The sequence below is a fragment of the Leuciscus leuciscus genome, assembly GCF_965113295.1.
Source record: "Leuciscus leuciscus genome assembly, chromosome: 17".
Taxonomy (NCBI): Eukaryota; Metazoa; Chordata; class Actinopteri; order Cypriniformes; family Leuciscidae; genus Leuciscus; species Leuciscus leuciscus.
Genome location: NC_138741.1, coordinates 40,004,101 through 40,027,363, shown reverse-complemented (window position 1 = coordinate 40,027,363; position 23,263 = coordinate 40,004,101). Strand labels below are relative to the sequence as shown.

At 41.0% G+C, this 23,263-nt stretch overlaps 1 protein-coding gene across 1 annotated transcript; it reads left to right on the top strand.

The window, feature by feature from the left end:
• The first annotated feature begins 7,695 nt into the window (after positions 1–7,695).
• LOC309479420 (nuclear factor 7, ovary-like) lies at positions 7,696–22,878 on the top strand. Its single transcript, XM_082143551.1, has 6 exons — positions 7,696–8,351; positions 9,477–9,572; positions 9,789–10,019; positions 10,097–10,119; positions 10,201–10,319; positions 21,461–22,878. Exons 1-6 carry the CDS (start codon positions 7,950–7,952, stop codon positions 21,946–21,948), a joined length of 1,359 nt encoding a protein of 452 aa, XP_081999677.1. The 5' UTR covers positions 7,696–7,949; the 3' UTR covers positions 21,949–22,878.
• Positions 22,879–23,263: the final 385 nt, after the last annotated feature.

The following is a 23,263-nucleotide window of genomic DNA, read 5'->3' as shown; positions in this document are numbered from 1 at the left end:
TTATTTCATTGTTGTATTTTAGTCAAGGTAAGCCTATCTTCGATCCTCTTGTTATTTCGTATTTTTAACTTCACATAATTCTGTATTTTAGAGAGACGCGTTGGCACAATTAACAACAGCCGCGAGTGAAAATTAAAATTATTGTTACATTTGCACTTAAGCCTTTGCTCCTAGCAGTTTGGAATTGCCACATTTTCGCGTTATTTACACTTAATTGCCCGACCGAAACAGCATCTGTAAGAATAGCTATAAATAGAGAAATTTCAGATCATTTGAGCAGGACCAGCGACAAGCATACTAGAGGCACAGCAAGAACGCGCAAGTGTTTTTGCCAGAATACTCTGTTCACCCTGTTATTTCATTGTTGTATTTTAGTCAAGGTAAGCCTATCTTCGATCCTCTTGTTATTTCGTATTTTTAACTTCACATAATTCTGTATTTTAGAGAGACGCGTTGGCACAATTAACAACAGCCGCGAGTGAAAATTAAAATTATTGTTACATTTGCACTTAAGCCTTTGCTCCTAGCAGTTTGGAATTGCCACATTTTCGCGTTATTTACACTTAATTGCCCGACCGAAACAGCTGTACTCACTCAAGCGGTGAAAGCATTATCCGTATATCTGTGTAATTTGCGCGCTGTCGCGGAAGCGTCAGCGGAAGCGTTCAGCTCTCGTGTTCAGCCTCCTCGTGTGAAGACCGACTCGGGAAAAGACCAGCGACTCTACCTGCGCGACTCCACCGAGCAAGGACACCAGAAAGGCACTTAAGTATCTCCTCTTCCCTTTCTCTTCCCTCTACTTACCTTATTGTTCACCTCAATCAACATGTGCTTTCAATACATTCCTGTTATCTCTCGGCACCGTCCTTTCATCACGCGCAATAGGCAGCGCAATACTGCCAATCTGCGTCCCATCCTCACATCCTCACATACTCCTCTCTCTCTTTCCGTGGGTCTATGGAATTGTCAGTCAGCAGTCAATAAAGCTGACTTCATTCCAGCCTTTGCATCTCATTCTACTCTTAGTATCTTGGGGCTGACTGAGACCTGGATTCGTCCAGAAGACTCAGCAACCCCTGCTGCTCTCTCTAGCAATTTCTCCTTCTCCCACTCCCCTCGCCAGTCTGGGAGAGGTGGGGGTACAGGGCTTCTCGTTTCTAACAATTGCAAATACTCCACGCTCTCTTCTCTATGCAACAACAACTCATTTGAATATCATGCTATTACACTTACAACTCCCATTAAAATCCATATTGTAGTCATTTATCGCCCCCCAGGTCAGCTGGGTAACTTTGTAGATGAGCTGGATGTGCTGCTGTCCACTTTCCCTGAGGACGGCACCCCACTTCTAGTCTTCGGTGACTTCAACATTCATCTCGAAAAGCCACATGCAACAGACTTCACCTCTCTCCTAGCCTCTTTCGATCTCAAACGACTCATCACCACAGCTACTCACAAATCAGGCAACCAACTGGACCTGGTTTACACACGCAACTGCACCACAGAAAACATCCTGGTGACACCTCTCCACGTTTCAGATCATTTCCTCATTACTTTCAGTCTACAACTCTCTACCCCTGCACCACCACCCCCACCACCAGTCACTTTCAGACGAAACCTGCGCTCACTTTCCCCCTCCCATCTCTCCTCTGCCGTGTCATCCTCTCTTCCCCCACCCTCACAATTCTCATCTCTGGATGTGAATACCGCAACGGACACCTTATGCTCCACTCTAATCTCTTCTCTAGACATTATCTGCCCTCTCTCCTCCAGGCCAGCACGCGCTACTCCCTCTAACCCCTGGTTATCTGAGGTTCTTCGGGAACACCGGACCGAACTCAGGGCAGCGGAGAGGAAATGGCACAAATCAAAAGACGCATCTGACCTGAGTATGTATCAATCTCTCCTCTCCTCCTTTTCTGTTGATGTTCATGCTGCAAAATCTTCATACTTCCACAACAAGATCAATAGCTCCTCCAACACACGATTACTCTTCAAGACATTCAACTCTCTCCTCTGTCCACCTCCACCACCTCCCGCCTCCTCCTTAACTGCTGACGATTTTGCGACCTTCTTTACCAACAAAACAACAGCTATCAGCAGTCAGTTCTCAGCTCCACACACACAGGAACCCAGACCGACCCCTTCCACAGCCAATACCCCTCTGTCCTCCTTTTCTTCGCTAACCGAGGAAGAAGTATCTACACTTCTCCTCTCCAGTCACCCTACCACCTGCCCGCTTGACCCCATCCCCTCACACCTTCTACAAGCCATCTCTCCCACACTTCTACCATCACTCACACACATCATCAACTCATCCCTCCACACTGGCACCTTCCCTACAGCATTCAAGCAGGCTCGGGTTACTCCACTGCTCAAAAAACCAACGCTAAACACATCATTGGTAGAGAATTACAGACCTATCTCTCTCCTACCATTCATTGCGAAGACACTTGAAAGAGCTGTCTTCAACCAACTAACATCCTTCTTGTCTCTAAACAACCAGCTGGATGTCAACCAATCTGGCTTCAAGAAAGGACATTCAACTGAGACTGCATTACTGTCAGTCACAGAAGCCCTACGGATCGCAAAAGCTGCTTCCAAATCTTCAGTCCTCATTCTCCTGGATCTGTCTGCTGCCTTCGACACGGTGAATCATCAGATCCTTATGTCCACCCTCTCATCACTGGGCATCACAGGAACTTCACTCCACTGGTTTGAGTCCTATCTCACAGGTAGGTCCTTCAAGGTCGCATGGAGAGGTGAGGTATCCAGAGCACATCAGCTGACCACAGGGGTTCCCCAGGGTTCAGTTCTTGGTCCCCTCCTCTTCTCCATCTACACCACATCACTGGGACACATCATACAGGCACACGGTTTTTCCTACCACTGCTATGCTGATGACACACAGCTCTTCCTCTCCTTTCAACCAGATGATCCCACAGTAGCTGCACGGGTCTCAAGCTGTCTGGCGGACATCTCCACATGGATGAAGGAACATCACCTGCAGCTCAACCTGGCAAAGACTGAGCTTCTCGTCCTCCCTGCCAATCCATCTCTACAGCACGACTTCACCATCCAGCTAGAGTCATCATTAATCACCCCATCAAGATCGGTCAGAAATCTTGGAGTAACGTTTGATGACCAGCTGACCTTCACAGATCACATTTCAAAGACAGCTCGATCATGCAGGTTTGCACTGCACAACATCAGGAAGATCAGGCCTTTCCTAACTGAGCATGCAACACAACTTATCGTCCAGGCCCTGGTCATCTCTAGGCTTGACTACTGCAATGCCCTTCTGGCTGGACTCCCAGCATGTGCGACCAAACCCCTACAGATGATCCAGAATGCTGCAGCTCGTCTTGTCTTCAACGAGCCCAAGAGGGCCCACGTCACTCCTCTGTTCATCTCTCTGCACTGGCTACCTCTAGCTGCTCGCATCAAGTTCAAGGCACTGACGCTTGCTTACAGAACTATCACAGGCTCAGCTCCCTCCTACTTTCACTCACTCCTACGAGTCTACATCCCTACCAGACACCTACGATCGGTCAACGAGCGACGTCTCGTGGTTCCATCACAGAAAGCCACAAAATCACTTTCCAGAACATTCTCATTCACAGTTCCATGCTGGTGGAACGCTCTCCCCACCCTCATCCGGAATGCAGAATCCCTGACAACATTCAAAAAACAGCTGAAAACCGATCTCTTCCGTGAGCACTTAACCTTATAGATAAAAAAAAAAAAAAAATAAAAAAAAAATAATTCCTTTCCCTTTGAAACATCACTTATCAGGCTTATGCTACTCTGAATAATACCTGAACTTCGTATTTTGAGCACTTCCTGCGTTGTTGTTGCTTTTGCCTCTTTATGATGACTCGCTGAATTTAGTCCTAATTTGTAAGTCGCTTTGGATAAAGGCGTCTGCTAAATGACTAAATGTAAATGTAAAATGTAAATGTATAAAACTGTCGGCGTGAGCCGGATAACCAGACTTTATGCTCTTTTTGAGATTTCTCTGGGTCGCCGTGAGAACGGCGTTTGTGTGCAGGCGAGCGAGTTGTGTAACTTGACTCGTTGGCTGCGGTGAACACTACTGCAGTAGCCTTTTCTAAGGGGACTGGCAGAGGTAAAGTTGTGAGTTTTGACGGCGGTCCGGCCGCGGCGGGACCCAACCGTCTTTTCCTCCCTGCGCATGCTAGGAGGACTTCGCAGGCTCGGGCTTCAGCGAGATCTTAGGCCGGGGTCCCCGAGGGGGAGGCGGTCTGTGCTGGCTGGATGAGCGCGACCTAGGGCGGCCGCCCTGTCGTTGCTGCGAAGGCGGAGGTCGAGACGTGCACTGTGTAGAGCTGCGTGCAGGAGGCTGTGCTTGAGAGCGGCCTGCAGCGGAACTTGAGCGGCGAGGCAGGAAGAGGTTCATGGCCTGCGACGCTTTCTGTACCTCAGAAAAATGATCCACGATGCCGCTTACAGCAGGGCCGAAGAGGCCGGTGGGGGAGAGCGGGGCGTTGAGGAAGACGGACCGCTCAGACTCACCCATGTCGGCGAGCATTAGCCACAGATGGCGCTCGGTGACTGTAAGCGAGGCCATGGATCTCCCGATGGCTTGGGCCGCGGTCTTGGTAGCGTGAAGGGAGAGGTCCGTCGCGCTGCGCAAGTCCGTGAAGGCGGTGTGACTCGGGCCTTTGTCGTCCATTTCGCGGAGGAGATCGGCCTGGAGGATCTGGAGAACCGCCATTGTGTGCAGGGCGGAAGCAGTCTGTCCAGCGGCAGAGAAGGCGCAGCTGACGAGTGCTGACGTAGTCCTGCAGGCTTTTGACGGGAGGGCAGACTTTGAGCGCCATCTCGCGGATGGGGGGCAAAGGTGCGCTGCGACCGCCTGTTCCACCGGGGGAATCTGGGTATACCCCTTCTCCGCGGCTCCGTCCACGTGAGAGAGAGTCGAGGAGACTGACGAGCGGAGTCTCGCGGAGAAAGGAGCGTTCCAGGATTTGGAAAGCTCAGCGTGGAGCTCGGGCAGGAAGGGTGCTGACCTAGAGGCAGGCGCTTGGCGGCGGCTAGGCAGAAAACACCCGTCGAGCCTGTTAGGCGCGGGCGCCTTCGGTGGTGACCATTCGAGGCCTAAGTGCTCGACAGCCTTAGTGAGGAGGCGAGAAGCTCGTCGTCCACACTGGCGCGAGCCCGGCCAGATTCCTGGGTCGAAGAGGAGGTGGAGCGGTGAGATCCGGACCACTCTTCGCTGTCTGAAGCCAGGATAGAGCAGCTGTCGATGATGGCATCCTCATCCGCTTCATCCCCTGAGGCGACGGCAGTGCGGGCAGGAGCCGGCAGCTGTGCGTCGGGAAGCGGGGGCGGAGAGGGAGAGAGCGGTGCGGAGAGCTTCGCTGAAGAGACGAAAATCAGGGTATCAGCCTCCGAGCCTTCCTTTTATACGCTAAGCCACTCCCATTCTGGCGGGCTGTGACACGTGAGGGCGCGTGCGCCCTCATTGGGCGTGACGTCACGCCAGGCTCACTGGTAGGCTGCTGCAGTTGCCGCGGAGCAGCCAATGAGCGCGCTAGATAGCCTGCTCTAGGTCTGCTAGCTGCTGCACTGCGTTGACAATGAATACATATTAACCCTCTGGGGACCAAAAACGCGCCCGCGCGTTTTGCTCGTTTTTTTTTTTAGCAATGAAAAATAAACACAAAATGCTCTGTTAATTTTGATCTTTCATTTTCGTGTAATACATCAATCGATCCTGTTCAGTTTCTATTTTTTTTCTGTATACTCACAATACAAATAAAGTGTTTTGCTTTTTGACAAATAAAGAAAAACTAACATGATGCTATTTCTGCCTTCTCTCTGTCAGTAAACTCCCATTTGAAACGCGTTCGAAAATTATCTATAACTCCGCGAAAATTCAGTCAAACAGGCAAACAGACCCACGGGCATAAAGCTTGAGATCGCAGCTTTTAAATGAAGTAATTTATATAAAAACAAATATTATCAGCTTCTGTAATCTGTATAAAAAGAGAGCGACTCCAGTCGAGCTCATTAGGAGCCATTCAAAAGTAATTTGACCACGCCCCGGAGAGCGCGTGCTATTCAAACGCAAATTCTGAGAACCATTTCAGTCTGTGAAACGCCCCCACATCAGCTGTAAACAAAGAGGCATAATATAGCCTACCTTATGGAGAAAATTTTCCGTGCTGATATGAGGAGCAGATCCCGCTGAGGAGTGAGGTAGGCTAAGTTATCCTTTCTCAAGTGTTAATGTGGAATAACGTTATGGAATAACGTTGTAGGCTTATGTAAACAAAAAGATGAATCGCGTTTCTATAATATGAATAGCGTTTCTGTGAGATGAAGGAAGGGTACATATTTGTAAAGACTGTTTAGCCTAAATATGAATCGCGCGTCTGTGTGTGAAAGAATAAACTGCTTTTACAGTTACAGTTACTGCGTTACAGTCAGGCGAAGTATGAAAGACAACATTTTGTTGACTAGATTTGGGTACAGTTTTTACTGTAGAATATACTGTCACATCAAATAAGCTTTTCTGCTCATATATATAAAATACTATTTTGTCAAAAATAAAGTCATAGACTAAGATGTTCCAATGTTGGCTATATTCAAACTAATGAATACATATGATAAAATGTAGGCCTATAATCTTTTTTTTTTTTTTTTACAAAGAAAGAGTACTTTTTTTGCAGAAATATTGCTGAAATTGTAATTATTGTTGTAATTGTAACCTTTTTAATAAAATAGCAAAACATATTTACAAGATAGATGTAAGCAAAATCTTAAATGGTCAATATAAGTCTTCTTCTAAATATATAGGCTATTTTGTCCTTGCATTGTGGCTCAGTCAGTGTCACACCTGAATGAATGGCTAATTATGCAGAGTCATTATGCAGAGTGGGTGGGACTAAGGTGTAAACTACTCCTCCCCCTCGCATATTGGCTTTCCAAGCAAAACCTGTTTTACACCATTTAAATCAATGTATTTTTTTTTTGTGAACGATAAAGCAAGACTATTTTCACATAATTTTGAAGCTAGAACTCCAAGAGAAAACATCCATTAGTCAAAAGTCTTGTGGGCACATATTTTGTATGAGTTTTGTGGTCTTATTTCAGCAACTTTCATTTTTATTTTTTTAAATAACCACGCATAAACATTATTCTCTTAAAAATACAAACATCTACATACATGTTGCTCGCATATTATGGTAGGCCTGTTTGTGCTATATAGAGTGAATTTACACCTTTGCCATTAACATGTTTATAAATAACTGAAAAAAGCACAAATGTCAGAGCATGTCAGAACATCTCAAGGGCCCCAAAAACAGCTTGGTCCCCAGAGGGTTAAGGATAATTTTTTGGCTTCATATCTCGAGAAAAGATGACTTTACCCGTAGCATAAGCTAACTTACGCAATACGAGAGAACCTCTCGTAAGAGAACTCAAGTAAGTCATTGGATACTTGAACACATAAACTATGGACAAATAAAGAGCAATAAATAAAACACAAATAAAGTGTCTTTGAGTATTTTTGTTGTCAATATTTGTGTTTTATTATTTTTAATTAGTGTTTGATTCAAGGTTTTATAGCATTATACCTGAGAAAGTTTCAATGCAAGTTTTGTTAAAATTTAACTGGAAGAAATCCTGATGTTGGTCTTTGAACCACATGTGATCATAAACTCCACCCTCTTACAACACTTACCAGGAAGAGACTGACTCATTTCTATTTTCTGTCATGCTGACTCTCCTCTCTCTCGACAAAAGCAATAAAGAAGCAGCGATAAGTGGAGAATGAAGACAAACACTTTCAAGAAGGATTTGTGAGACATTTGTTTCTGAACAGACAGCAGATCGCTGTGATTCTCAAGGTTATTCACTTTTAAACCCGTCGTTCAGAAAGTGAAAGTAAAGTTTGTGTTGCTGGAGCTCAAACGGTGAAAATGGCTTCACTAAATGTCTCTGCTGAAGAGCTTTCTTGTCCCGTGTGCTGTGAAATCTTCAAGGCTCCTGTTGTTTTATCATGTAGTCACAGTTTCTGTAAAGAGTGTCTTCAACAGTTCTGGAGAACCAAGAAAACTCAGGAGTGTCCTGTCTGCAGGAGAAGATCCTCAAAACATGAACCTCCTCTTAATCTGGCGTTAAAAAACTTGTGTGAGTCGTTCCTGAAGGAGAGAAATGAGACGCGTTCATCAGGATCTGAGGAGATCTGCAGTTTACACAGTGAGAAACTCAAACTCTTCTGTCTGGAGGACAAACAGCCTGTGTGTATAGTGTGCTTTACTTCACAGAAACACGTCAATCACACAGTCAGACCCATCAGTGAAGTGGTTCCATCATATAAGGTAAGACAAATGTCTCTTGTTTCACATGTAAGTGAAAGTGACGTGTGAAGGGAACCCATACTCAGAATTATAGCACACACATTCAGTGAGTAGTGAGCACACACACACACACACACACACACACACACACACACACACACACACACATATTACATTAATGCAATATTTCTCTATTTTACTCAGTTTTATATGACATTTACTGTGCTGTGAAAAAGTATTTGCCCCTATCCTGATTTCTTCTGTTTTTGTGTCTCATACTAATTTAAATAATTTTTTAATTTACATCTTAAAACAAAATACAACATAAAACACAGGCAAACTGAGTAAACAAAGAATACAGTTTTCAACACCTATCACCCATGTGAAAAACGAATCACCCCCTTTAGCAGCAATAACTGCAGCCGGACGCTTGTGATAACTGTCTTTCTTTGCAGAACTGCTTTAGTTCAGCCATATTGGAGGGTTTTCAAGCATGAACTGCCTGTTTAAGGTTTTGCCACATCATCTCAATTGGGTTCAAGTCAGGACTTTGACGAGGACAAACTAAAACTTGATCTGCTTTCTTGAGCCGTTCAGAGGCTGATTTACTCCTGTGCTTTGAATCACTTTCTTGCTCCTTGAGCTTCAACTTACAGACTGAAGATCTGAGATTCTGAAAGGGAATGTTCGGGGGGAAAACATAATAGAGGCACTTTAAGACATTTTACCAGCTTGATGCTGTTGGAAAAGTCCTATTTAAGTGTTGATTGATTGAACATGACTGTAGTAATCAGGACTGGTTGTGTTTAGTCCAGCTGAACCACATTATAAATACATTTCATAGATTTGAGGGATTAGTCACTACGGGGGCAAATTCATTTTCACGCAGGCCTTGTTGCTATTGGATAACTTTTTACTTCAATAAATAACAATGTCTTTTACAAACTGTACTTTGTGTTTAGTCAAGCTGCCTTTGTTTTATAGGTTTTCATTTCTGTATCTAGTATTCTGAATTTAGTATGAGATGTGCACAAAAATAGAAGAAATCAGGATGGGGGCAAATAATTTTTCGATCACTGATCATATCACTGTATTGTCTTCTCTTCTTCTCTTCATTGTAATCTGGTGTTTTTTGTTCAATTCTAGGAGGAGCTCAATACAGCACTGAAGACCTTACAAGAGAAAATTAAACACAGAGAAAACATTAAAGGAGAGTTTGAGAAAACAGTTCAACACATCAAGGTGAGGAAACAGAATCAAGAGTCATGTATACTGTCACTGTATACAGTTATGATTTAATATAATGGATTCCAGTTGATTATTTCTGTAAATGACGAGCATCAATCTGCTTCTGGATCCGTTCTATGTCGGGTATCTGAGTTTATCTCTGATATGAATGATGTGAAGTGTTGACGTGTGTCGATTGAGATGATTGAAGTGAATGTGATGTGATTTCAGTCTCAAGCTGAGCACACAGAGCGTCAGATTAAACAGCAGTTTGAGAAGCTTCATCAGTTTCTCAGAGATGAAGAAGAAGCTACAGTCACTGCACTGAGGGAGGAAGAGGAGCAGAAGAAGCAGATGATGAAGGAGAAGCTGGAGGAGATGAACATACACATCTCAGCTCTTTCACACACAATCAAAGACATGGAGGAGATGATGAAAGCCAATGACGTCTGCTTTCTGAAGGTCTGATTTCAGATCATTGGTTGATCATTGGTTGATTGATTGAGTTCTTGATGATAAATGGTGTGTTTGTTCTGCAGGAGTTTCCAGTCTCAATGGAAAGGTGAGTGATCTGCTCCTGTCTCTGGTCTCTCTGGTTCTGATCCAAAGCCACTGCAGTTCTGACTCCTGAATGTTCTTCCAGAGTCCAGATCTCACAGCCGGATCCACAGAAGGCTTCTGGAGCTTTGATTCATGTGCCACGATACTTGGGCAACCTGCCGTTCAGAGTCTGGAAGAAGATCCAGGACATCGTCCAAAACAGTGAGTCTGACTGCAGGAGATCTGAACTGGAGAGTTAAAGGTTCTTCATGACTAGATTGATAGATAGATAGATAGATAGATAGATAGATAGATAGATAGATAGATAGATAGATAGACGGACAGACAGATAGATAGATAGATAGATAGATAGATAGATAGATAGATAGACAGATAGATACTGTAGATAGATAGATAGATACTGTAGATAGAGAGATAGATAGACAGACAGATAGATAGACAGATAGATTTACATTTACATTTAGTCATTTAGCAGATTTTTTTTTTTTTTTATGAGGTTAAGTGCTCACGGAAGAGATGGGTTTTCAGCTGTCTTTTGAATGTTGTCAGGGATTCTGCATTCCGGATGAGGGTGGGGAGAGCGTTCCACCAGCATGGAACTGTGAATGAGAATGTTCTGGAAAGTGATTTTGTGGCTTTCTGTGATGGAACCACGAGACGTCGCTCGTTGGCCGATCGTAGGCTTCTGGTAGGGATGTAGACTCGTAGGAGTGAGTGAAAGTAGAAGGGAGCTGAGCCTGTGATAGATCTGTAAGCAAGCGTCAAAGCCTTGAACTTGATGCGAGCAGCGAGAGGTAGCCAGTGCAGAGAGATGAACAGAGGAGTGACGTGGGCCCTCTTGGGCTCGTTGAAGACAAGACGAGCTGAAGCATTCTGAATCATTTGTAGAGGTATAGTTGCACATGATGGAAGTCCAGCCAGAAGAGCATTGCAGTAGTCAAGCCTAGAAATGACCAGGGCCTGGACGAGAAGTTGTGTTGCATGCTCGGTTAGGAAAGGCCTGATCTTCCTGATGTTGTGCAGTGCAAACCTGCATGATCGAGCTGTCTTTGAAATGTGATCTGTGAAGGTCAGCTGGTCATCAAACGTTACTCCAAGATTTCTGACCGACCTTGATGAGGTGATTGATGATGATTCTAGCTGGATAGTGAAGTCGTGCTGTAGAGACGGATTGGCAGGGAGGACGAGAAGCTCAGTCTTTGCCAGGTTGAGCTGCAGGTGATGTTCCTTCATCCATGTCGAGATGTTCGCCAGACAGCTTGAGATCCGTGCAGCTACTGTGGGATCATCTGGTTGAAATGAGAGGAAGAGCTGTGTTTCATCAGCATAGCAGTCGTATGAGAAACCATGTGCCTGTATGATGTGTTCCAGTGATGTGGTGTAGATGGAGAAGTTCTTGGTTCAGACCAAGAACTGAACCCTGGGGAACCCCTGTTGATGTGCTTTGGATACCTCGCCTCTCCATGCAACCCTGAAGGACCTACCTGTGAGATAGCCCTCGAACCAGCGGAGGGAAGTTCCTGTGATGCCCAGTGCTGAGAGGCTGGACATAAGGATCTGATGATTCACAGTGTCGAAGGCAGCAGACAGATCCAGGAGAATGAGGACTGAAGATTTGGAAGCAGCTTTTGCGATCCGTGGGGCTTCTGTGACCGACAGTAATGCAGTCTCAGTTGAATTCCCTTTCTTGAAGCCAGATTGGTTGACATCCAGCTGGTTGTTTTGAGACAAGAAGGGTGTTACTTGGTTGAAAACAGCTCTTTCAAGTGTTTTCGCAATGAATGGTAGGAGAGAGATAGGTCTGTAATTTTCTACAGATGATGTGTTTAGTGTTGGTTTTTTAAGCAGTGGAGTAACCCGAGCCTGTTTGAATGCTGTAAGGAAAGTGCCAGTATGTAGGGATGAGTTTATGATGTGTGTGAGTGCTGGTAGAAGTGTGGGAGAGATGGCTTGTAGAAGGTGTGAGGGGATGGGGTCTAGAGGGCAGGTGGTAGGATGACTGGAGAGGAGAAGTGTAGATACTTCTTCCTCGGTTAGCGGAGAAAAGGAGGACAGAGGGATATTGGCTGTGGAAGTGGTCAGTCTGGGTTCCTGTGTGTGTGGAGCTGAGAACTGACTGCTGATAGTTATTGTTTTGTTGGTGAAGAAGTTCGCAAAATCGTCAGCAGTTAAAGAGGAGGTTGGTGGTGGTGGAGGTGGACAGAGGAGAGAGTTGAATGTCTTGAAGAGTGATCGTGTGTTGGATGAGCTGTTGATCTTGTTGTGGAAGTATGAAGATTTTGCAGCATGAATATCAACAGAAAAGGAAGAGAGGAGAGATTGATACATACTCAGGTCAGATGTGTCTTTTGATTTGCGCCATTTCCTCTCCGCTGCCCTGAGTTCGGTCCGATGTTCACGAAGAACCTCAGACAACCAGGGGTTGGAGGGAGTAGCGCGTGCTGGCCTGGAGGAGAGAGGGCAGATATTGTCTAGAGAAGAAGTTAAGATGGAGCATAAGGTATCCGTTGCGGTATTTACATCCAGAGATGGACGGACGGACGGACGGACGGACGGACTCGACCATAGACATAATAAATACATAGACGCCCCATTGGCCGGTTTGGACCGTTGCTGCGATACGTCAACGAGTCGGCCATATTGATCAGGGCAAGACCGCTCTATAAACAAATACAAGTAAACGGGGAGCTGCGGCTTTTTTGGACAAAACACACAATAAAGTTTAGATTTCTCAACCGATTTCAATGGTTTATGATCTACGTGGAGTACGAAAAGGTTCTGTCTCCAATTATTAAGAATCTCACTAGTTATAGCTTGAAAAATATTAATTGTAAATATTGTGACACGTGTGTCAAGCATAGTTTTGGGTTTTTTTCTGGGTTAATAATTGTAGATATGACCCTAATGTAATATAATTGAATGTACATGAAATATGCATAATGTATTTCATTGTGGAAATGACTTTTTTGTTCCTTTAGCGTTCTGTCTTGAATCACGTCATAGGAAGGATGTCACATCAGGGCAATTTCAAATGAATGTGACGATAATTTGCAGCTCAAAGCCTTATTTATCTGAAGCATTTATCTGAAAGCATTTATCTGGAGCATTTATCTGGAGCATTTATCTGAAAGCATTTATCTGAAGCATTTATCTGAAAGCATTTATCTGGAGCATTTATCTGGAGCATTTATCTGAAAGCATTTATCTGAAAGCATTTATCTGGAGCATTTATCTGGAGTATTTATCTGAAGCATTTATCTGGAGCATTTATCTGGAGCATTTATCTGAAGCATTTATCTGGAGCATTTATCTGGAGCATTTATCTGAAGCATTTATCTGGAGCATCTATCTGGAGAATTTATCTGGAGCATTTATCTGAAAGCATTTATCTGAAAGCATTTATCTGGAGCATTTATCTGGAGTATTTATCTGAAGCATTTATCTGGAGCATTTATCTGGAGTATTTATCTGGAGTATTTATCTGAAGCATTTATCTGGAGCATTTATCTGGAGCATTTATCTGGAGCATTTATCTGGACCATTTATCTGGAGCATTTATCTGGAGCATTTATCTGAAGCATTTATCTGGAGCATTTATCTGGAGCATTTATCTGGAGTATTTATCTGAAGCATTTATCTGGAGCATTTATCTGGAGCATTTATCTGAAGCATTTATCTGGAGCATTTATCTGGAGCATTTATCTGAAGCATTTATCTGGAGCATTTATCTGAAGCATTTATCTGAAGCATTTATCTGAAAGCATTTATCTGAAGCATTTATCTGGAGCATTTATCTGGAGCATTTATCTGAAGCATTTATCTGAAGCATTTATCTGGAGCATTTATCTGGAGCATTTATCTGGAGCATTTATCTGAAGCATTTATCTGAAGCATTTATCTGAAAGCATTTATCTGAAGCATTTATCTGAAGCATTTATCTGAAAGTATTTATCTGGAGCATTTATCTGAAAGCATTTATCTGAAGCATTTATCTGAAAGTATTTATCTGGAGCATTTATCTGAAAGCATTTATCTGGAGCATTTATCTGGAGCATTTATCTGGAGCATTTATCTGAAGCATTTATCTGGAGCATTTATCTGAAGCATTTATCTGGAGTATTTATCTGAAGCATTTATCTGGAGCATTTATCTGGAGCATTTATCTGGAGCATTTATCTGGAGAATTTATCTGGAGCATTTATCTGGAGCATTTATCTGGAGCATTTATCTGGAGCATTTATCTGGAGCATTTATCTGAAGCATTTATCTGGAGCATTTATCTGGAGCATTTATCTGAAGCATTTATCTGGAGCATTTATCTGGAGCATTTATCTGAAGCATTTATCTGGAGCATTTATCTGGAGCATTTATCTGAAGCATTTATCTGGAGCATTTATCTGAAGCATTTATCTGGAGCATTTATCTGAAGCATTTATCTGGAGCATTTATCTGGAGCATTTATCTGGAGCATTTATCTGAAGCATTTATCTGGAGCATTTATCTGGAGCATTTATCTGAAGCATTTATCTGAAAGCATTTATCTGAAGCATTTATCTGAAGCATTTATCTGAAAGTATTTATCTGGAGCATTTATCTGAAAGCATTTATCTGGAGCATTTATCTGGAGCATTTATCTGAAGCATTTATCTGGAGCATTTATCTGGAGCATTTATCTGGAGCATTTATCAAGCATTTATCTGGAGTATTTATCTGAAGCATTTATCTGAATCATTTATCTGGAGCATTTATCTGAAGCATTTATCTGGAGCATTTATCTGAAGCCTTTATCTGGAGCATTTATCTGGAGCATTTATCTGGAGCATTTATCTGAAGCATTTATCTGAAGCATTTATCTGGAGCATTTATCTGGAGCATTTATCTGAAGCATTTATCTGAAGCATTTATCTGAAGCATTTATCTGGAGTATTTATCTGAAGCATTTATCTGAAGCATTTATCTGGAGCATTTATCTGGAGCATTTATCTGAAGCATTTATCTGAAGCATTTATCTGGAGTATTTATCTGAAGCATTTATCTGAAGCATTTATCTGAAAGCATTTATCTGAAGCATTTATCTGAAAGCATTTATCTGGAGTATTTATCTGAAAGCATTTATCTGAAGCATTTATCTGGAGTATTTATCTGAAGCATTTATCTGAAGCATTTATCTGAAGCATTTATCTGAAGCATTTATCTGAAAGCATTTATCTGGAGCATTTATCTGAAAGCATTTATCTGGAGCATTTATCTGAAGCATTTATCTGAAAGCATTTATCTGAAGCATTTATCTGAAGCATTTATCTGGAGCATTTATCTGAATCATTTATCTGGAGCATTTATCTGAAGCATTTATCTGGAGCATTTATCTGAAAGCATTTATCTGGAGCATTTATCTGAAAGCATTTATCTGAAGCATTTATCTGAAGCATTTATCTGAAGCATTTATCTGGAGTTTTTTTCTGAAGCATTTATCTGGAGCATTTATCTGGAGCATTTATCTGAAAGCAATTATCTGGAGCATTTATCTGAAGCATTTATCTGGAGCATTTATCTGAAAGCATTTATCTGAAAGCATTTATCTGGAGCATTTATCTGGAGCATTTATCTGAAGCATTTATCTGGAGCATTTATCTGGAGCATTTATCTGGAGCATTTATCTGAAGCATTTATCTGAAGCATTTATCTGAAAGCATTTATCTGGAGCATTTATCTGGAGCATTTATCTGGAGCATTTATCTGGAGCATTTATCTGAAGCATTTATCTGGAGCATTTATCTGGAGCATTTATCTGGAGCATTTATCTGGAGCATTTATCTGAAAGCATTTATCTGGAGCATTTATCTGAAGCATTTATCTGAAAGCATTTATCTGGAGCATTTATCTGGAGCATTTATCTGAAGCATTTATCTGGAGCATTTATCTGAAGCATTTATCTGGAGCATTTATCTGGAGCATTTATCTGAAAGCATTTATCTGGAGCATTTATCTGAAGCATTTATCTGGAGCATTTATCTGAAAGCATTTATCTGGAGCATTTATCTGAAGCATTTATCTGAAGCATTTATCTGAAAGCATTTATCTGGAGCATTTATCTTAAGGCTCTTTTCATTCATATAATTTATTTCTATGTATAGTTTTCCTCCTAACTTTATGCTGCAATTTAACACACAAGTGTTTGTTTTATTATTCATACCTAAACAATAAATGTCTTTATAGAAATTTTATAATATAGTGAAAAATAAATACAATTGTCACTTCATTTTAAATGAAGATTTAAAAATTTATTTTATTGGGGTCTAAAAAGTTTATCTTTAGACTTTATTGTAATTGTAAAAGGCCTAAACAAAAACAAAACTTAAAACACACAACAACAAACAGCAGCAATTACAGCAAAATAAAGTGCAATTATGTCACTACTGTATCTGGAAGGTGTGTGTGTGTGTGTGTGTGTGTGTAAGTGAGTGAGTGAGTGAGTGAGTGAGTGAGTGAGTGAGTTATTGTGTGTGTGTGTGTGTGTGTGTGTGTGTGTGTGTGTGTGTGTGTGTGTGTGTGTGATTGAGTGAGTGAGTGAGTGAGTGTGTGTGAGTGAGTGAGTGAGTTATTGAGTGAGTGTGTGTGTGTGTGTGTGTGTGTGTGTGTGTGTGTGTGTGTGTGTGTGTGTGTGTGTGTGTGTGAGTGAGTTATTGTGTGTGTGTGTGTGTGTGTGTGTGTGTGTGTGTGTGTGTGTGTGTGTGTGTGTGTGTGTGTGTGAGTGAGTGAGTTTTTGAGTGTGTGTGTGTGTGTGTGTGTGTGTGTGTGTGTGAGTGAGTTATTGAGTGTGTGGTTGTGTGTGTGTGTGTGTGTGTGTGTGTGAGTGAGTGAGTTATTGAGTGTGTGTGAGTGTGTGTGTGTGTGTGTGTGTGTGTGTGTGTGTGTGTGAGTGAATGAGTGAGTGAGTGAGTGAGTGAGTTTTTGAGTGTGTGTGTGTGTGTGTGTGTGTGTGTGTGTGTGTGTGTGTGTGTGTGTGTGTGTGTGTGTGTGTGTGTGTGAGTGAGTGAGTGAGTGAGTGAGTGAGTGAGTTATTGTGTGTGTGTGTGTGTGTGTGTGTGTGTGTGTGTGTGTGTGTGTGTGTGTGTGTGTGAGTGTGTGTTCAGTCTTACCTGTGAAAGGTAATTCCCCTAGATCTGGTTTGGATCGTACGACGGATTGTAAAACTTCAGGCTTCAGGCTATTGTAAATAGTCAGGCATCTTTTCTTCAGTCCATTATCAGAGTAAAGGCAAGTTGCCCTGACAAATATGGCGGCGCCGTTGACGTACGATCCAGCGGCCGATGGGCGTCTATGGTTGCGTTCCAGTCCAACTCACTTCCGTCTCGTTCACTCGGGTGTACGTCATTGCTTGTGTTGCACGAGCGCCCACTACTGGCGGAGACTGGGCTGAGCCTGAGCCCTTGATCACTTGGAATCAGCTATAGAGTTAATTTATTATTCAAATTTTTTTCCCTTTAAGAATTTGTTTAATGCAGCATCCAGATGTATATAGGTGTGTTTGGGTTGTTTTAAAAAAACAAACAATAATATATCATAGAGGCTTTGGGTGCTCGAGCCTCTGCCCTTTTTCCAAATTAATCACAATGCCCTTCTCAAACAAATATCAATGATAATATTGTGGTCAATAAAACAAAATTTATTTGATTATAATTAACATGACAATGTGTACAAAACTAAAGTAGCCTAAATTCACATTTATTTTTACATTTCTGTCAGTCTGGGGAGTCGTTGCTATGGGTTACGTGTGACTGTCTTGCTTCGGTCTTGACTGAAGAGGTCAGTCTCCGTTTTCGAGGGTCTAAAACTCTGGAGTAGTGTGTGTGTGGACCAGGCGCAACCGTAGCGAAGGTTATGCGTTTTAAACATAGACATAGTAAAAGAAAAGGTTTTAAAATGAAAATGCACTGGTGTAAACGTAGGTATATCCCACAGTCTGCTCGGAGCCGATGCTCTCGGTTAGATAGGGCTCTTTCAGTGAGTAGGCCTATATGACTCAACAGCAATTTGTAAACTTTTTTTTTCTATAATAAAAGGTAGTGTATCAATTCAATTAAAAATCAACATATCACATATTTTACAATATTAGTACATAATTCACTGAAGCCTGTTTGTCATGTAATACACCGACCAATCGTCAGTGGAGCGGGAATTTTCTGGTCATTCATAAATCGTTTGAAAATTACATGAACAGATGAATTTACATTAATGAAGCGATCTGAGTCTGCGTCGGTCAAACAATAGATGTTAATTGTCTACAAAGCACTGCACAAAACCAGCACTTAAAGTCGCATTAATGGTGAGTAATATTCAAGTCACTTGTATTTTGTCTTTGTATATTAATACACCATTTACTATGCAGTAAACATAATTATGCAGCAACTGGATAATAGTACAGTACTACTGGTCAAAAATGTGGACACTACTATTTTAATGTTTAAAGTCTCTTATGCGCATCAATCCTGCATTTATTTGATAAAAAATACAGATATTACAGTAATTAGTTTTCTATTTTAATATACTTATAAATATATACAATTTATTTCTGTGATCAAAGCTGGATTTTCAACAGCCATAACTCCAGTCTTCAGTGTCACATGATCCTTCAGAAATCACTCTAATATGAGGATTTATAATCAATGTTGAAAACAGTTTTTTATTGAACCTGTGATACTTTTTTCAGGATTCATTGATGAATAAAAAGTTAAACAGAACAACATTAAATTAAAATATAATTTATTTTACAAGTGTTTACTGTCACTTAAAAAAAAAAAAAAAAATCAATTTAGCACATCCTTATTGAATAAAAGTATTAATTTCTTTAAAAAAATGAAAGAAAGAAAGAAAGAAAATTACTGACCCCAAACTTTTGAACGGTAGTGTATAGGCTATTGGTAGAAAATATTCTATTTTAAATAGATGCTGTTCTTTATTTAACTATTGGCGCTTTTCCACTGCATGGTACGGATCGGTTCGACTCGGCGCGGAACGGTTCGGCTCGCTTCGCTTTTCCACTGCAGTTAGTACCGCTTCAAAGTGGGTGGGACTGATCGTTATAGTTGCCGTCTCTACTGCCATGACATACTGTATCATATTAAATGCGAATTTTCCATTCCGTGTTTCCCCATCCGCTCCTCGGGCAACCAACAAGAGGAACGTCTGCACCTCGTCCACTGACCACGATTCAGCTTCTTCTTTTTTTTTTTTTGAAGCAAATACTTTTAAAACAGGCGCTACTGCGTTGGCTGTTGTCTACTGGCTATTTAAATCTAGCGGGTTTAGTGTCTCGTGTCGTAAATACAATGACGCTGGTAGTGATGATTCTGTCTGACCAATCAGTGATCTGCAGTGTTTTCACGTCACATTTTAGTATCGGTACGCTTGGAACCTCAACAGAGGTGGTACCATTTAAAGCGAGCCGAAGCGAGCCGTACCGTACCGTTCCATGCAGTGGAAATGCGTCATAAGTGAGCCGTGCCGAACCGAGCCGTACCGTACCATGCAGTGGAAAAGCGCCATAAGAGTCCTGAAAAAAATATCAAAGGTTATACGTTTTTTTTTATCTCATTGAGATTTAAAACCTCCTTTTCAAGAGAGACCTGGCCATATTAACAGTGCATAGTTACAAATATGTATACGCACAACAACAAGGGACATTTAAACAAGATCCTCAATATACATAATCAAACAACATCACACTACTTAAAAGTACAATTTATACCTACCATAGACTTAAACGATTGAGTTATTTTAAAAACAGTGACAACAATTTATGGCATTTATTTCCAAAACGTTCATGCATTGTTTAAATTCACCAACAGAAATCAGAGTTTGCAATTGTGAATCAGTCTGTATGTGTTCCAGTGTCCGGGGCTGCATAACTAAAGCCTTCTTACCAAGCTCTGTACCGAACCACAGGTACAGATAACAAGTACAAGTTACCAGAGCGTGAATTATAAGAACTGATATTATGTGACATATAGGAGCAAAGATAAGAGGGAAGCATATCCAGCATAGACTTATAAATAAAAATAAGCCAATGTATATCCTCACTAACAATCAGGACCAGTTTGTCATTTTGTACAATGATGTATTGATGCCTTACATCCAGTCACAAATCTTAATGCATTATGGTAGACAGTATCCAACAAAGACAAACATCGATCAGGCACATTTCTATAGAGCAAATCAGCGTAATCGAGTGCAGTGAGACCCAATCTCCTCCTGGTTCTCCAACAAAAACAGGCTTTGTTTCTAAAATAACATCCTATTTTTAATTTGAGCTTTTGTACCAGTTTATCAATGTGCAACTTAAAAGAGAGCTGATCGTCGATTAATATACCCAAATATTTGTACAATTTGACTTTTTTAAAGTATATTATAATAGAAAACAATGATTTCAAATTGTGTAATATTTCACAATATTACTGTTTGTTCTGTATTTTAGATCAAATAAATGTCGCCTTGATGAGCATAAAAGGCTTCTTTCAAAAACATTAAAAATAGTAGTGTCCAAACTACCTATATACTAATATACTTACATACTTTATACTTATAATACTACTATATATACATATAATATTCTAATCAGTGTTCAGTCAGCTTCGACAAATTTAAATCTGCATATTTATGATATTTTAACCTTTATAAAGGGCATTTTTTTCCACTAATACTTTTAAATATATGCTTCATCTTTCATTTTAAATTCTTAAATTTTATTAAATTCTTAAATTATAATAATAATACCATAAAAGGCTGTTACCAATTAAATAAAATAATTGACACACTGTTAAACAACTGCATTTAATAATGTTATGAGATTTTTAATATTTTTTTGAATATACAAATAAGAAATGTTGTAAAGAATGACACTAAACCACCAGTAGGTGGCGGCAGGTATGAAGATATAAGAGCAGCAAACCTCCAGATCATGTAGATGTGAATTTGAGAACTTGTACAATAAATATTTGTACTTGTACGTGAACATGTACACTCACAGCTCCAGTGTGGAAACCTGTAGAATAACAATCTGAGGTTGAATGTTGAGATTTGCTCTCGCAGACAATAGTCCCAAACCTGTATTGGTGAATCTGAAGCTGCAGACATGAAGTCACGGACGTGTAAAATACCATTCACAGAAATACAATGACAGACACACACTTGTAGTACATAGTCACACTTATTCTTTCATTCACATTCGCCGTACAACATCAATTAATACAAAGTGTCATAATTCATAATAATCTGTGTTGGGTTCACTGTTGATCATTATATGAAGATCAGAATAAAAGCATCTGTTGATTGTGTCTCATCAGCTCCTGTGATTCTGGATCCAAACACTGCAAATCCAGGTCTCGTCCTGTCTGATGATCTGACCAGTGTGAGACTCAGCGGGATCTATCAAACTCTTCCTGATAATCCAGAGAGATTTGACCAGAGTCTCTGTGTTCTGGGTTCAGAGGGTTTTAACTCAGGAACACACTGCTGGGATGTGGAGGTTAAAGAGAGTGATCTCTGGATTCTTGGAGTAACTACAGCATCAAAGCAGAGGAAGGGAGGTGTTTTCTTCAACACTGATGTCTGGAGTGTGTCGTACAGATGGACTACACGTTCTGGTTTTCATGTTAAACAGGATCTTGATCGTGTGAGAGTGAATCTGGACTATGACGGAGGAACGGTGTCGTTCTCTGATCCTGTAACTAACACACATCTACACACAAACACAACCACCTTCACTCACACACTCTTTCCATTCTTCTGTAGTTTTGACTCTCTGAGGATCTTACCGGTCAATATTCAGTAAACGTCACTCCTGTAGATCTGGATCTTCCTGCTTTCATCATGTTTCCAATATTTAATCCATATCTCATGAGTAAGAGTGCTGTTGATCTGAGTATCAGTACGGTGGCTGTGATTGGGCCGTGATGATCACATGACTGATATCCAGCACTACAGCAACACTCACACTCTCATGTTGCTTTAACAGATCAATAAACAAGAGTGAAGTTTGTCACTTTGCTAATTTTCACATAATTATATAAAAAATCTAGAAACTGAGCCTAATTTTACACATGTACAGTTTCAATGAATTTGTAAATTAATAAGTGTTTATTTCAGTTTAAATGATCGTTTGCTCTCTGTGACTCTCTGTGATCATCTGAGAATCTGTGAACAGAATTTGATAATCCCTAGTTTATAAAGTTTAGCTACTGAATGTTTCAAACACACAGAGACATGAAGAATCGGCGTATGAATCTGAACAATGGTGACGATCAACATAACGCTTCGTGCTGCAGTGCATGCTGGGTAACCACTAGGACACAGCCAGAGATGGTCTTATATTAGGGAGATGAGAGGGTCTGTATCTCTTACCATTGGAGAAAGAGTAATGGCTAACTTGGATCATGTGACTCTCCTCAGCCTATCGTGTGACGGCAGTGATGTCAGCGCACGCAGTTCAAAGTTTAATGACATCAGTTCCAGCTTATGTTAATCAGTTTCTTGTGGATCATAAGCGTGTTGGTCTTGTGAATAATGTTCTATATTTGGTGTTATATCGCTAGTAAAGGTACAGTAGGACTGCGCTGCTTGTGGACTGTGCTTTACTGAGCGGTAACAAGAGCTTGAAGTAAAACACATCTAAGATTAGATCTGAGTCTGTTCATTGGTCACACATAACAGTGATACGAGTTACTAAAAATATAATTGTAATTTAATTGTTGAAACCTGGAAGCCATAGAAAGAATTCATTCATTTATTAAAATCTTTATATTTTGATTGCCTTCATTAAAGGGCGTTATCATTATTAGGCATACACACAGCAGTCATAAATCATTACCATTCAATCAAATTAATTTGTCATAGAGAGAACACATCTTTATTTCTTCATTAAACAACAATATAATACAATATTTATAATTACATAATTATTATTTTTTAAATGCAATAGTCATTCAAGTCTTATTATAACTGGTAAAACCTGAAAGCCAAAGACAGAAAATATTGATTTTCTTTTCTTTAGACAATATTCAATATCACTCATAATTACACAACACCTATTATTAAAGCCTATCTACACATTAGCTGGTGGTAATGCTGTGAACGGGTCCTACCTGTCG